We start from the raw sequence: 13,597 nt of genomic DNA on the forward strand, positions 1-13,597 counted from the left end.
CTCCTTTTCCTATTTCTAGAGGCTGCCGCTTTCCTTGGCTCATGTTCCCCTGGCCCCATCTTCAAAGCCAGCAGGGTTGATGGAGTCGAGTCGTTCTCAGGCTGCCATCCGTTTCTCTCTTGCCTGTCTCGCTCATTTCACTTTTAAGGCAACCTGTGATTACACGGGGCCCACCGGTAATTTAGGATCAAGTACCTATTTTAAGGTCAGCAGAGTAGCAACCTTAATTCTACCTACAACCCTAATTCTCCCACTTTGCAGCCTAATATACTCATGGGTCCCGAGGAATAAGACAGAGACATGTTTGGGAGGTCATTATGCTGTTACCACAAAGTAATATTAAATGTGCTTATGCTCTGTTCTTTTAGGTGCAGTTTATTTTCTGTGCTCCAATGTTAGAAAGTTTTCTTGCTGAATAAGTTAGGAGTCTGAAATACAAATACTGTCAGAAATTGTGAGATCTACTCTGGGTAATTATGAAAACTCATAAAGCATAATGGGATTAGAGATTAGTGATTGTTCAAGACGTCATTAGTGCAAATAATGCCAGGTGTATCTGCACTTCAAACAAAGTCGTGAAGTTTCCAGCTAAAAAGGCAGTCTTTGGTCTTTATGAAAGAAAGGAAGCCAAGGCAGATTTTGGTTTTAGATACAACTGTCACAGTTCACTGCCTCCCTTCCACAGAAGGTCACATCACATCTGCTGCTGGGAGTTGATAAGCCTAAAGACAATTTGAACTCTGTGCCTGCTGGTAGCAGACACTGTCTCCAAGGAAGGAAACTGGATGACACATTGTTTTATCACATGCCTTTTCTTACCTCTTGTAATTTATACCACGTGTATATACTTCCTCCAAAAGTACACTAAATTTTAAAAGAACATATGATGCAGCCCAATCTATTGTGGTGGGTGGTAAAGGTTGAAGGGATGTTCTTCTTTATCCCTTCTTCTAGGTTCTGGTAGAAAAAGGCGGCATTGGCCCTTCACAGGGGTCCCTTGTCTGGGATCAGGTGCTTACTGATAACAGAAAAGCCACAAGACTGGAAGCACTAGGGGATCTGAAGTAAGACAGACAACAAGATCAAACATCCTAAATGGTCAAAGGCCACCCCAAGATGAAAAAAGGAGGAGCCCAGCTCTGCCGTGTTAATGTATTTTGTAAACTGAGTAATATAAAACTGAAGAGAAACACAAACAAAACGCAAAGCCCAATTATTAAAATCCAGAGAGGATGCCTACTGTAAAAATAATAGTGCATTAACAATAGCAATCTAAATCCTGTTTATAAAAAATTTTAAAAGACAAGACTTGGCTGGGGGTGGTGTGGTAAGAAAAGTATTAATGTTCCAAATAACTAGAAGAGAGAAAACATAATCCAACCAATTAAAGAGAAGAAAAGGAAACAGAGAAGACAAAATATACCAAACAAAATGATCAAAAGATCATATAATTACAATTTTAACAAAGTTGCAAGTGAAACTTTCCTATTCAATTATCCACAAAAAAAAAAAAAAAAAGAAAGAAATCTGACTGGATCCAGTAACTATATCTAAACACCTGTAACTAAGGCAAGCACACACAATTTAGAAATTTTGCTAATGCATCCAAAAAGAACACAATGGTGGCAATTTTAATAACAAAAGATATTACAAGGTGGAAAAGAACAGTCATTTCATGTTCACAACAGACATAATTAACATGAATATGAATCACATGACTTCAAAATACATAAAGAGAGTTAAAAATACAGTAAAACTGAAAAGTAAATTAAATGGTAACAGACGTGAGCCTGTTCACCTGTACCACTTGAGTGTTCATTAGTTGAAAAGGAGGACTAAGCAACTTTTAAACGCGAAGGAAGAGTATCGGGAGCCACAGAACTGACAGAAGCCAGGGTCCCTTGTAGGCGGGATGCTAAGGCAGACACTCAGGATGTGCCTGGACTGATTATCTACACAGGGGAGCCTGGCAGCCAATGGGGACACTGATTGGCAGTAGCCTGAGGCTCTCTGGTGTACAGGCTCTGGGAAAGCTGAAGCCTGCTCCCTGCAGTTCCTAAGCCAGCCCCCTGCGCCGTGCTGAAATAAATGCTGAAGCCACCCCAGCACACGAAGCTGCTCCTTTCCCTTTAGACTGCAGCACAACCCAAGCACCAGGCACTGGCCTCTCACTGCAGACATCAATGTGTCCAAGACCCTAGTGTGAACTCTGTACTCTCCAACACAGATGCCAGATAACTAAAAACAGAAGTCAGATTTAACTATGCCCAGTTGATGTATTTAAAATTTACATAATAGGGATTTAGACTATTGATTCATTCCTGGAGCCAGCTTGTTCAACAAATTTGGAAGACATACAGCATCAACACATTTTCAGATAAATTGTGCATTGTGACCTACATAATAAAAGAGTTGCATCTGACCTTAAAACACGGAAGAAGTAGAAAGAAAATGTTTTAAAAGACGAACACATTTCAATAAATTTAAGAATAAAACATGAACACAATTCACCACCTCCCCTTTCCTAACCAACTGAATAATATGCCATACATTTCCAAAAATTAACCCCCCAAGAAATGACACCTGAAAAGATTCCTCACAGACCTGCACCCGTGAAACAAATAATACGTTATATGTTAATTTAAACACACACACACACACACACACACAAAATTACAATGGGTTTTGCTTGTTTGAAAAAAAAAAAAAAAAGAACTGGGGCAAATCACAACTAATGAAAAACATAGTCCATCCATGGATCAAGTATGGGGCTGACCACTCTAAGAAAACACTTAAACACAGTCTCACGCATTTAGTCAGATTGGGTATTTTTTTATTTCCCAAACCACCATCTGTCAAACTGCAGAAACTATAAAGCTGAAGGATAAACACTTCAAATAAGAATTCATACTCCAAGGAAGTAAGAATCTTTCAACTTTTATTTCTAGGATACATTCATCTGGAACCTTTTTGTTGCTTTACAATTTTCCCCCTAAGAGAAATGAATACAATAAAAATATAATCCAACTACCAGCAGTGTTTTTAACCAGAAAAGAATCTAAAATCTCTGGTGTGATAATATAGGATTTTTTTTAAAAAATATAAACTTCATACCAGAAATAAAGCCTGAATATTCTCTTTTTCTTTAAAAATATAATTTTTCCTTCTTAGCTCTTCCAGGTAAATCTTATAATCAGCCATTTAGTTCTACAATCTATTTTTATACTAGTAATTTTAACACTATAGCAGTTTTTCCCTACTTTGCATCCTGTTCTGAACTGTGAATCAACTAATAATTGCAGAAGTGTTTACAAAGAGAGAATGAGAGAGATGCCACTAGGTTGTAGCAAGATTCTTCAAGATATACCAATCATTAAAAGAAAAAAAAAAAAAATCCCCATTAGCAAACTGCAACCTACTGAACAAACTACATTTTATCATGTTTATGAAATTAGAAAATGTGTATAAAGCACTTTTGCAAACTTTGTAAAGCTCTAATGGAAACATTTTTAAAATCTGTTTTAACTAGAAAGGCTGCTGACTGGAATAGAGTGTCAAGGTTCTGTGAAATCTTGGTCTTTTTTTCTGTTAACTACTTACATTTGTGGAAGGAGGGATTATAAACTGCGAAGAAACTGGGGTTATGGGTACAAGAATGTCTCATAAAGACTGACTGGTTTGCAGTGACATATAACTGTTCTTCTCAACTGAGAATAAAAATCAAAGGACATGGGAGCAAACCAATACTTTACACCAGACTGAGAAGTCAAGCTATTTGTCTCCAACTAGGAACAAGAAATAGGAGAAGTGAGGCTTTTCCCCCACTTCTGACTAGCTCCTCCATGCAGAGCTTCATTACCTGCAGTCCTTTTAAAAACAGTATTCCAAACCCAAACTTAAATGGTCTGGGAATGGTTTCTTTAGTTTAGGAAAATTATCAAAAAGTCTAATTATAATCATAGGTAACAAAATACCTAAACCAGAGTTGACACCTTCCTACCTCGAGATAAATACCATTGTCCATAACACCTTTTTAGGGTATTCTGTGGAATATAAGAAGTTAAACAAAGGACAAAAAAGTTTGATAACAAACATAATCCCAGTGGGGGCTTCCTTGTTTGTTAGAATGCAAAACAGACTAACAGAAACTTCTTACCATGAGCTACCCTAATGAAACTAGAAACGCTATGAGGACAGCCCCAGCAAGGACGGGCTGCAGAAATCTGATCATCTGTACCCAGACAAAGGTGACCAAAACAACGCATCCACAGTTACCTAAAGATGAGTGAGCTGACCAGAGAGTGGGTCTGCATTACTGTGTAAAAAAGTCTTTGAGCGAGTCAGGATGATGGAAGAGGCTGCCACTTGGGGCTTTGGAGCCTCCTTTCTAACAGTTTCTGAATAATTTTCCCATGGATCTCTAGGAGCAGGCCTAGCTTAGCACATAGAATGGGCTAAGTGGCCTTATAACCTCTTTTGCCCCTCTGATGCTCTTACTCTTCTTAGTGCCTTCTTTCCCCAAGAGAATATTCAGGCCAATTTGTTTTTTGTTTTTTTCTGCATTAGTAAGAATAAACTAGCAATTTGGAATACCCCTAACTCTGAGTATCTCCTGTTAGTATAGGATACCATGAATAATAAGAATATTAAGAATGTAGAACTTTAATGCCTTTTACATAAGTGTCAAAAAAGCCTATGTCATAGTTTGATGATTCCACATTAATAAAATTTAGCTATGATATGTAAAAAACTACTTTTGCCAAGGTTTTAACTATTGGACTTTAAACCAATTTCAATATTCCATGGAAAGGTCATTTGTAACATGCCTTCATGTTTTCTACGTACAACAGCGAAGTAAGATTTTTTTTAATGTACATATAATTTTTAACCAATGCACTCCCTTTTACAAGCACACCTCCATTCCAACATTTAAAATATAAAACCAAAATGTCAATGAGAAGAACAGTGGACCAAATGACAGTATCATTTAAATGTAACAATAATGCAAGAAAAGGTGAGCATCAAAACTTAGAAAATAAACATAAACAGATTCATTGGAAATCTGCTCATATGCCTGATGTGTTCAGAAATGAACCTCACACAAAACAAATCCCACTATTAGACAACTCATACCTTTCTCTTTTACTCACTCCATGATGCATGTCTCACTATTTTTACTGAGGTTTATACAGTGATTAATTATCCTAACAGCAGAGCTTAATATTAAATATACAGCCTATTCCAGAATTGGCATATGCTCCCAACAATTGTTTTGTACGCTCCCTGAATTATAAAATAGTCTAATATTTTAGGAGCATAAAATGAAAGGGCTTAGATTGACTCAGATACATTGTGCATTAAATGTTCCTAGGTTAAGAGAGTAAGGTGGAAAAAAGGAATAGAAGGGTACAGCAAATTTTCTTTAAACAATTCCATTACATTAGACAGTACTGTCAATGATATGTATATATTTTAAATAGGTTATGAAAAAAAGGGAAAAAATTATCAGAATTTGTTTCAATTTCTTGGAGAGGCTAATAAAACTTTAAATATACATATTTATTTGTATATTTATTTGAATAATCTTTGGTAGCAATTGTGTTTCTTCCACATTATAGGACTTTTCAAAATAAATGTCAAAATTAATTTACTAATCAGCAATGAAAGATAAATTATGGTACCATTCTTTTGGTTTTCCTATAAAACTGAAATATTAACTTGCACTAATCATGCACTTAAACACAGTTATCTGTTTAACTTATGTACATATAAAATGAGAGACTAATACCAGAAAGAAATTAGACAGTAATGAGAATCAATGACAAAACATAACAATGACAACTGTTCTTAAGTAATTTATTTTTAAATTATAAGATTTACAACGCTTTGATTATGCAAAATAGTATAATGGAAATTAAACCAAACTGATAAACCAAAAGAGAAAGAAAACTTAGTTTTCTTGAATATCAGTACTTAAACCATCATTGTAAGTATCTGATGTCCCAACCACGTCTTACGTAGACATAAGTATAATAATTTCAAACGTTTCACTTGTGGGTTTAATTTCTCATTTTCAACTTTTATGCGCTGAAATGTAATTTATTTCAAATCCTATTATACCTATTATAGTGTTTATACTGCAACAGCAGCATCTCTCAGTGTGCAATCAAATGTGGAACTGGGGCACAGTTTTTAGCTTTCAGCCACAGACAGAAATTATACACTGTGTTCAGTATAACAGAGTACATTATATTAACCAGAACATAGAGTTTAGTACACTTATTGCAGGGTTGGTACTTCTTTCCCTTTGAACTGAACCAGCTGAGCTTCTGAGCTGACATATTACTGCTGTGGATAGTAAGACTGCTGTGGGGGCTGAGGGAAGGGGTATGAAGGCTGCTGGGGTCCTGGGTATGGAGCCTGTCCAGGGCTCTGGTGATACACTGGCGGATATGGCATATTATACTGGCCGTATGCATAAGGATTGTAGCCCATGGGCATGGGCATTTGGCAATACCTGATGAAAAGAAAACAAACAAACAAAAAAAGGGATTGGTAAATCAAATACTGGAAAATGAAATGTAACAATTATTCTAAAACCAAGTTTTTTTCAAGAAAGTCATTCTTCTCTTTCTCAGTCTAGCAGAGAAAACTAGGGAGATAAAAACAGCCATTTCAAGGTACTTATTAGAAAAAAAGTGTTCCTATTTGTTAATACTTGAGATAAAAGAATATCGAGTATTTAACACTATCCAGAAAATAATACTGTAATGGAAATAAGACTAAATATTTAACTATTAACAAACAATAAAAATTAAAACCCTTAATTTTAATGTACCAAACTAAGTACCTTCCTGATTCACAAGACTCAATACTCACTGTAATGCACATAAATTCACTGTTAACAAAGTTTTAGTATTTGGAAGACAGAATATACTTACAAAGCAAAGTCTGGAGCACATCTTAAGAGGTAGTCAAATGTCTGGATTTTTAAGATTAAAAAATTATCACAAAGAAAGATGTTCTTTAAGAAAGCACATGCCGTAATTAGAGTCGTGTTCAACAGTCTGTCAGAATGCCAGTATTTCAAAGTACAGGTACATAAGCAAGGCCTTATTAGTCTTGCTAAGTTCAGAAAAGGTGCCTATCCATTTATCACCAAAATAAAGACGACCAAGGAAACACATTCCACATCCCATACAGAAGAGATTTAAGATGAACCCAACATGTAAAAACTAAAAACATAAATAAGCCTGGGAAATAGCCATTCAATTGCTCAAATAAGTGCCTGTAAAATTATTTTCATTTCTGTGTAAGCTGACAATGCAGATTATTCATTCATGACACCTCCATTAGAGAAGGGGTAACCCTGTTTTTAAAAGTCTAACCAGAGCTAGAAACATTAATCAATTCATTCAGATATTCACAGTTGCAGCCTTACCCGGGATATCCTGGATAGGTAGGATATGGGGGTCCCTGGGCCTGTGGAGGGGGAGCTGCTGAACCAGGAGTGTGTGACGGAGCTGGCGGGGCGGTGCCTGTCCCCACTGGAGCTGGAACAGTAGCAGGAGGAGCTCGATTTGCCGGAAGCACAGGAGGTGGAGGCCGGGCTGGGGGTTGGGGCTTAGCAGGCTATAAGAAAAAGTCAACATTGACTACAAAATGTTTTATGTTGCTGTCAAATTACTGTCAGTTAAAATAAGTGAGGGTATATGAGAAACTCTAGAATCCAACCAAATATATTTCTAGTTTCCATTTTTAAATGTTGATTGTTGCTCTAGAAATGTAACAAGTTGAAGAATAATTCTCCAATTTCAGGAAACTGCACAGCTACTGCTCCGTTCCTAATGCCTAATCATTTCTGTAGCTCATTACTGCTCCCATCAATGGTTAGACTTTTGAGATGGGAGGAAGGAGCAAGTCAGGTACAGTTTATTACTGTAATCTCCTCCTAGCCACATTTTTTATGCAAACATTTTCAAACACTCGAAAACTTAAAAGAATAGTATAATAAATATAGTATTTACCAATTAAATTCAGTAATTATTAACATTTGGTCATGTTTGCTTTATCTATAGCTATATCCATATATTTATCTACCTAAATGTTTGCAGAACCATGTGAAAGTAAGTTGCAAACCTCATGACACCAGCCCTAAAGACTGTCATACAAGTCCTAATATTCTCCTACATAATCAAAATACCATTTCACTCTAAGAAAATGAACAGTTACTTCCTAATGTCATTGAGAATCCACTCCACATTCAAGTTTTCCTATCTATCACCAAAAAAAGCTCTTAAAGGAATTTTTATAAACCAAGATCCAATCGAGGTTCATGTACTACATGATTATTATGAACCTTTCCTCTTTTAAACCAGAATGTCCCACACCTATTTTTTTTCTTTCCATGACATTCACTTTTAGAAAAGACAAAGTGCCTCAGAATGCCCCAGTTCTGGATTTGTCCAATTATTTCCTAATGGCACAATTTAACTTCTTATTTTGTAACACTGTATTTGCTATAAACTGAGAGGTGGCTCTAAAGACCTGATAAGATTCAAGTTGAACCTTTTTGGCAAGAATTCATGAGTGATGCTGAATCCCTTATATTGCAAAACATCAAAAGGTTGGTCAATCTGATGAAAACTGGTAACCACCAGATCTTCACAATATAAAGCATGTTTCATTCTTCACAGCAAGCAAGCACTAATGTAAAACTTCCATTTACAAACTGTGGTTGCTTACTGACCGGCATGGTTCTTGGTGCTGGCGTTGGAGGAGCTGGCGCATGTCCCCCAGCTGGGGAAGACTGATACGCAGGTGTAGGAATTGACGGAGCACTAGGTTCCCTGGCAATGCTTTGTTGCAAGTCCCTTATTAAAGACAGAAGTGTTAGGAATTAACACAATTTTAAAAAACAACATATATAAAATACCAGATCCTTTTTTTTCATAGTTTTTTTAAATTTAAACTCAATTAATTAACATATAGTGTATTACTACCATCAGGGGAAGAGTTCAGTGATTCATCAACCTTATATAACACCAAGTGCTCATTGTATCATGTGCCCTCCTTAATGCCCATCACCCATTACCCCATCCTCCCAAATCCCTCTCCCCATCAGTAACCCTCAGTTTGTTTCCTATGATTAAGAGTCTCTTCTTTGGGGAGGGTATGTGCTATGGTGAGTGCTATGAAATGTGTAAGCCTGATGATTCACAGACATGTACCACTGGAGCAAATAACAGATTACATGTTAATTTAAAAAAAAAAAAAAAAAGAGTCCCTTGTGGTTTGTTTCCCTCTCTGATTTCATCTTGTTTTATTTTTCCCTCCTTTCCCCTATGCTCCTCTGTCTTGTTTCTTCAAGTCCATGTATGAGTGAGATCGTATGATATATGACAATTGTCTTTCTGATTGATTTATTTCACTCTGCGTAATACCCTCTTAGTTACATCCACGCCATTGCAAACACCAACATTTCAATTTTGATGGCTGAGTAGTAGTCCATTGTAGACAGATACCACATCTTTATCCATTCATCTGTTGATGGACATCTAGGTTCTTTCCATAGTTTGGCTATGGTGGACATTGCTGCTGGGGTGCAGGTGCCCCTTCAGGTCACTACATTTGTACCTTTGGGGTAAGGGTCATACGGTGCTCTATTTACAACTTTTTGAGGAACCTCCTTATTGTTTTCCAGACTGGCTGTACGAGTCTGCATTCTCACATGCATCCTCACCAACATCTGTTATTTCCTGATTGTTAATTTTAGACATGACTGTGTGAGATGAATACCAGATCTTTTTAAATTTTTTCTTCTCTTCATATAGGAAACAGAAAATAGACTCAAAACAATGATGGTATTTTAAAATATACTTCATTTCTGTTCTTGACTAGAACGAACTCAAATCTTTTTTCCTACTATTTAAAAAAATAAAATTAGTTCTTTTTCTATTTCTGAAGACTAGGAAAAGATCAGAGATTAGTTATAGAGTAAGGAACATGTCAAACTTGGCAGGCAGTCCTAAAAGACTGCCCACTATTAAGAAGTCACCCCTAGATGGAAACTCCTAATATACTGGCCTATCTAAAAGTTATCAGAATACCACAACTGTACACAGTCAGCCAGGTGTTTCATACTAGTGTTTTAGGAAACAAAACAACAAGTGAGAAATCTAACCTATTCAAACCATTATGCAAATTTCTTGGTGAAAATTTTCTGAAGATATTCAAAGAAATGCAGCACTGAGATATTTTATGTTAAAAGATAACCCTAACAGGGCGCCTGGGTGGCTCAGTGGGTTAAGCCGCTGCCTTCGGCTCAGGTCATGATCTCAGGGCCCTGGGATCGAGTCCCGCATCGGGCTCTCTGCTCAGCAGGGAGCCTGCTTCCTCCTTCTCTCTGCCTGCCTCTCTGCCTACTTGTGATCTCTCTCTGTCAAATAAATAAATAAAATCTTTAAAAAAAAAAAAAAAAAGATAACCCTAACATCTATAACTAAGGTAAATGCATGACAGACTGTTAAAAGGACTATTAAAATAGGGTATTAAATTTTAGGAAAATAATTTAAAGTCCCCTCCAACAGTAAACTGAAATCCATCCCAAAATCTCACTAACCAAAACCCTAAGGTAAAATGCACTCTATGAAACACATGGTATTGACCAATTCTATCTGAACTGAGTCATATACACAAAAAAGTAAATATGGCAACAGCACCTGATGTCCTGACTTAACAATTAACTGCAACTCCCAAAGTCCCCACCGGACCACACTTTCACCACTACCAAAACAGGGTCCCAGTTAGAAGATAAATTAGTCACTCTCTATATAAAGAAAGCTAATACACACTCATCAAGAAACCAAAACTACAGAGCAGCTGGGTGGCCCAGTCGGTTAAGCATCTGCATTCGGGGCTCAGGTCATCATCCCAAGGTCCTGGGATCCAGCCCAGCATCAGGCAGTCCACTCAGTGGCAAATCTGTTTCTCCCACTAACCCTCCCTCTCCCTCTGTGATCTCTCTCTCTCGCTCGCTCGCTCGCTCAAATAAATAAAATCTTTAAAGGGCACCTGGGTGGCTCAGTGGGTTAAGCCTCTGCCTTCAGCTCAGGTCATGATCTCAGGGTCCTGGGATTGAGTCCCGCATCGGGCTCTCTGCTCATCGGAGAGCCTGCTTCCCCCTCTCTCTCTGCCTGCCTCTCTGACTACTTGTGATTTCTCTCTCTGTGTGTCAAATAAATAAATAAAATCTTTTAAAAAAAAGGGGGGGGAGGCAAAAATAATTCCTAACATTTGTAAGTTTGTAATAACTGCTTACAACATAAATTAGAAGTTTTTAATCAATATTAAAATTCAAAAAGTTCCGATTTTTTTAAATATTTGTGTGTATATTTCATATATACAAATATGTTTAATCATATTTAATATCTAATACTTCCCTTATTATAATGGTTTATATAATTATAATTGATGAGATACTTGAGTATATTACAAATGCAATATCTAACATATGTAATTATATTATAAAGCCTTAACATAATACTTTTCTTTATCTTTGATAAACTCCAGAGATAGCTGCAATAAATAATATACTTACAGGACAACGGAGAATTTCCTAGCCATTTAGTAATAATTATATAACTCAGAGCTATTAAATCATGAGACGAATAACATAAAAAAGCAAAAACATATGAAATAAAACCCCACCAGTATTTCACTGCCAAAACCATCATTAATGACATTAGTTTCAAATCACTAGTGAAAAGAAGGTAAAGTTTAGAGAAAAATATTTATTCTTTTAGCACACTGAATATAAAGAAGACATATTAGTCATGAGGAAAATGAAAATTAAAACCACAATGAAATAACACTACACATCTACCAAAACAGCCAACTCTCATTCACAGCTGGAAGAAATATAAATTAGTACAACCACTTTGGAAAACCGAAAGCTTCAACTAAAGCTCCATATACATACACCTTCTCACCGAGCAATTTCACTATTAGATATATATCCAACAGTACTGCATGTATTTGCTCACCAAAAGCAGGACCCAAAACTAGCCCATATGACTATTAAACACCTGAAATGGGGCTAGTGTGAACTGAGATGTGCTGTAAGTGGAAATTACACACCAAATCGCTAAGACTTACGCCGAAAAAAGTAGTATGTCATACATATATTTATGATTATGTTTAAATTATAATATTTTGGATATACCAGCCTAAACAAAATATATTTGGGGGGGATTTTGTGAGGGTTTTTTTTAAGATTTTATTTATTTATTTGACAGAGAGAGAGAGAGGGCACCTGAGCAGGGGGAGTAGCAGAGGGAAAGGGAGACGGAGAGGGAGAAGCAGGCCCTCTGCCAAGCAGGGAGCCCAATGCAGGCTTGATCCTGGAACCCCTGGATCATGACCTGAGCTGAAGGCAAACGCTTAACCAACTGAGCTACCCAACAAAATACATTTTTGAAAATTTAAATTATAAAATGTGGCTACTGGAAATTTTAAACTGCATACATGGCTGCATAGTACTTTCACCATACAGACAAAGCTTTATTTCACTAGCCCTGGACATTTGGTTTGCTTCTATTCTTTTACTGCTACAGCAAAACTGGGGAATCAGATTTTAGAACATTCATCCTCACACTCATAATACAGTGGCTAAAACTATATACTATTCCAACACCCAACAGAATATGTATGTAACTTATAGCACATTTACACAATGAAATGCACCCAAATATGAAAATTAAAGATCTACAACTATACACGACTATACGGATGAGTCTCACAAACGCAATGCTGCCTGTAAACCAGATACCAAAGAGTGCATGTGACTCCAGATACACAGTGCAAAACAGGAGAAACTAGTCCACACTCTCACAGTAAGGATAATGGCTGCTCTGGGAAAATGGTTAACAACTGAGTAGATGCGTGGATGAGGCTTCTGTGGCTGACAATGTCCTGTGAACTGACCCAAGTGTTCAGTGCATGACTACACTGTTTGTGAAGAGTCAGTAAGATATACACTTATGCATACTTTCTCAAAAGATTTTATTTAGGGGAGCCTGGGTGCTTCAGTGGGTTAAAGCCTCTGCCTTCGGCTCAGGTCATGATCCCAGGGTCCTGGGATGGAGCCCCACATATTCTCTGCTCAGCGGGGAGCCTGCTTTTCCCCCCTCTCTCTCTGCCTGCCTCTCTGCCTACTTGTGATCTCTCTGTCAAATAAATAAATAAAATCTTAAAAAAAAAAAAAAAGATTTTATCTATTTGGGAGATAAATTAAATAAAATAAATTTTATTTATCTATTTGAGCAGCAGAGGAAGAGAGAGATGCAGATGCCCTGCTGAGCAGGGAGCTGACCTGGGCCTCAATCCCAAGACCCTGGGATCACAACCTGAGCTGAAGGCAGGCACTCAACCCATTGAGCAACCCAGGCGCCCCTTATATATACTTCTGTTGTGTTTTTATTTTATAATCAATAAATATGTTTGAAGGAATTTAGACCCCTGGTATTAAAAGTGATTTTAACAAAATAAACCCTCAGATTTTTAAAAGCTAATGTTATGTCTATTTGGCCTACCTTTT

At 37.0% G+C, this 13,597-nt stretch overlaps 1 protein-coding gene across 3 annotated transcripts in view; it reads right to left on the minus strand.

The window, feature by feature from the left end:
* Positions 1–2,911: 2,911 nt before the first annotated feature.
* PDCD6IP (programmed cell death 6 interacting protein) overlaps positions 2,912–13,597 on the minus strand; it is an 80,555-nt gene continuing 69,869 nt past the window's right edge. For all 3 annotated transcript variants that reach the window (XM_032360845.1, XM_032360679.1, XM_032360761.1), the window contains 3 exons: positions 8,750–8,873; positions 7,442–7,632; positions 2,912–6,517 (listed from right to left, as the gene is read on the minus strand). In XM_032360845.1, coding sequence (XP_032216736.1) covers positions 6,343–6,517; positions 7,442–7,632; positions 8,750–8,873 — 490 coding nt within the window. In that variant the 3' untranslated portion in view covers positions 2,912–6,342. The remainder of the gene's footprint in view (positions 6,518–7,441; positions 7,633–8,749; positions 8,874–13,597) is intronic.

The sequence above is a fragment of the Mustela erminea genome, chromosome 1 (assembly GCF_009829155.1).
Source record: "Mustela erminea isolate mMusErm1 chromosome 1, mMusErm1.Pri, whole genome shotgun sequence".
Taxonomy (NCBI): Eukaryota; Metazoa; Chordata; class Mammalia; order Carnivora; family Mustelidae; genus Mustela; species Mustela erminea.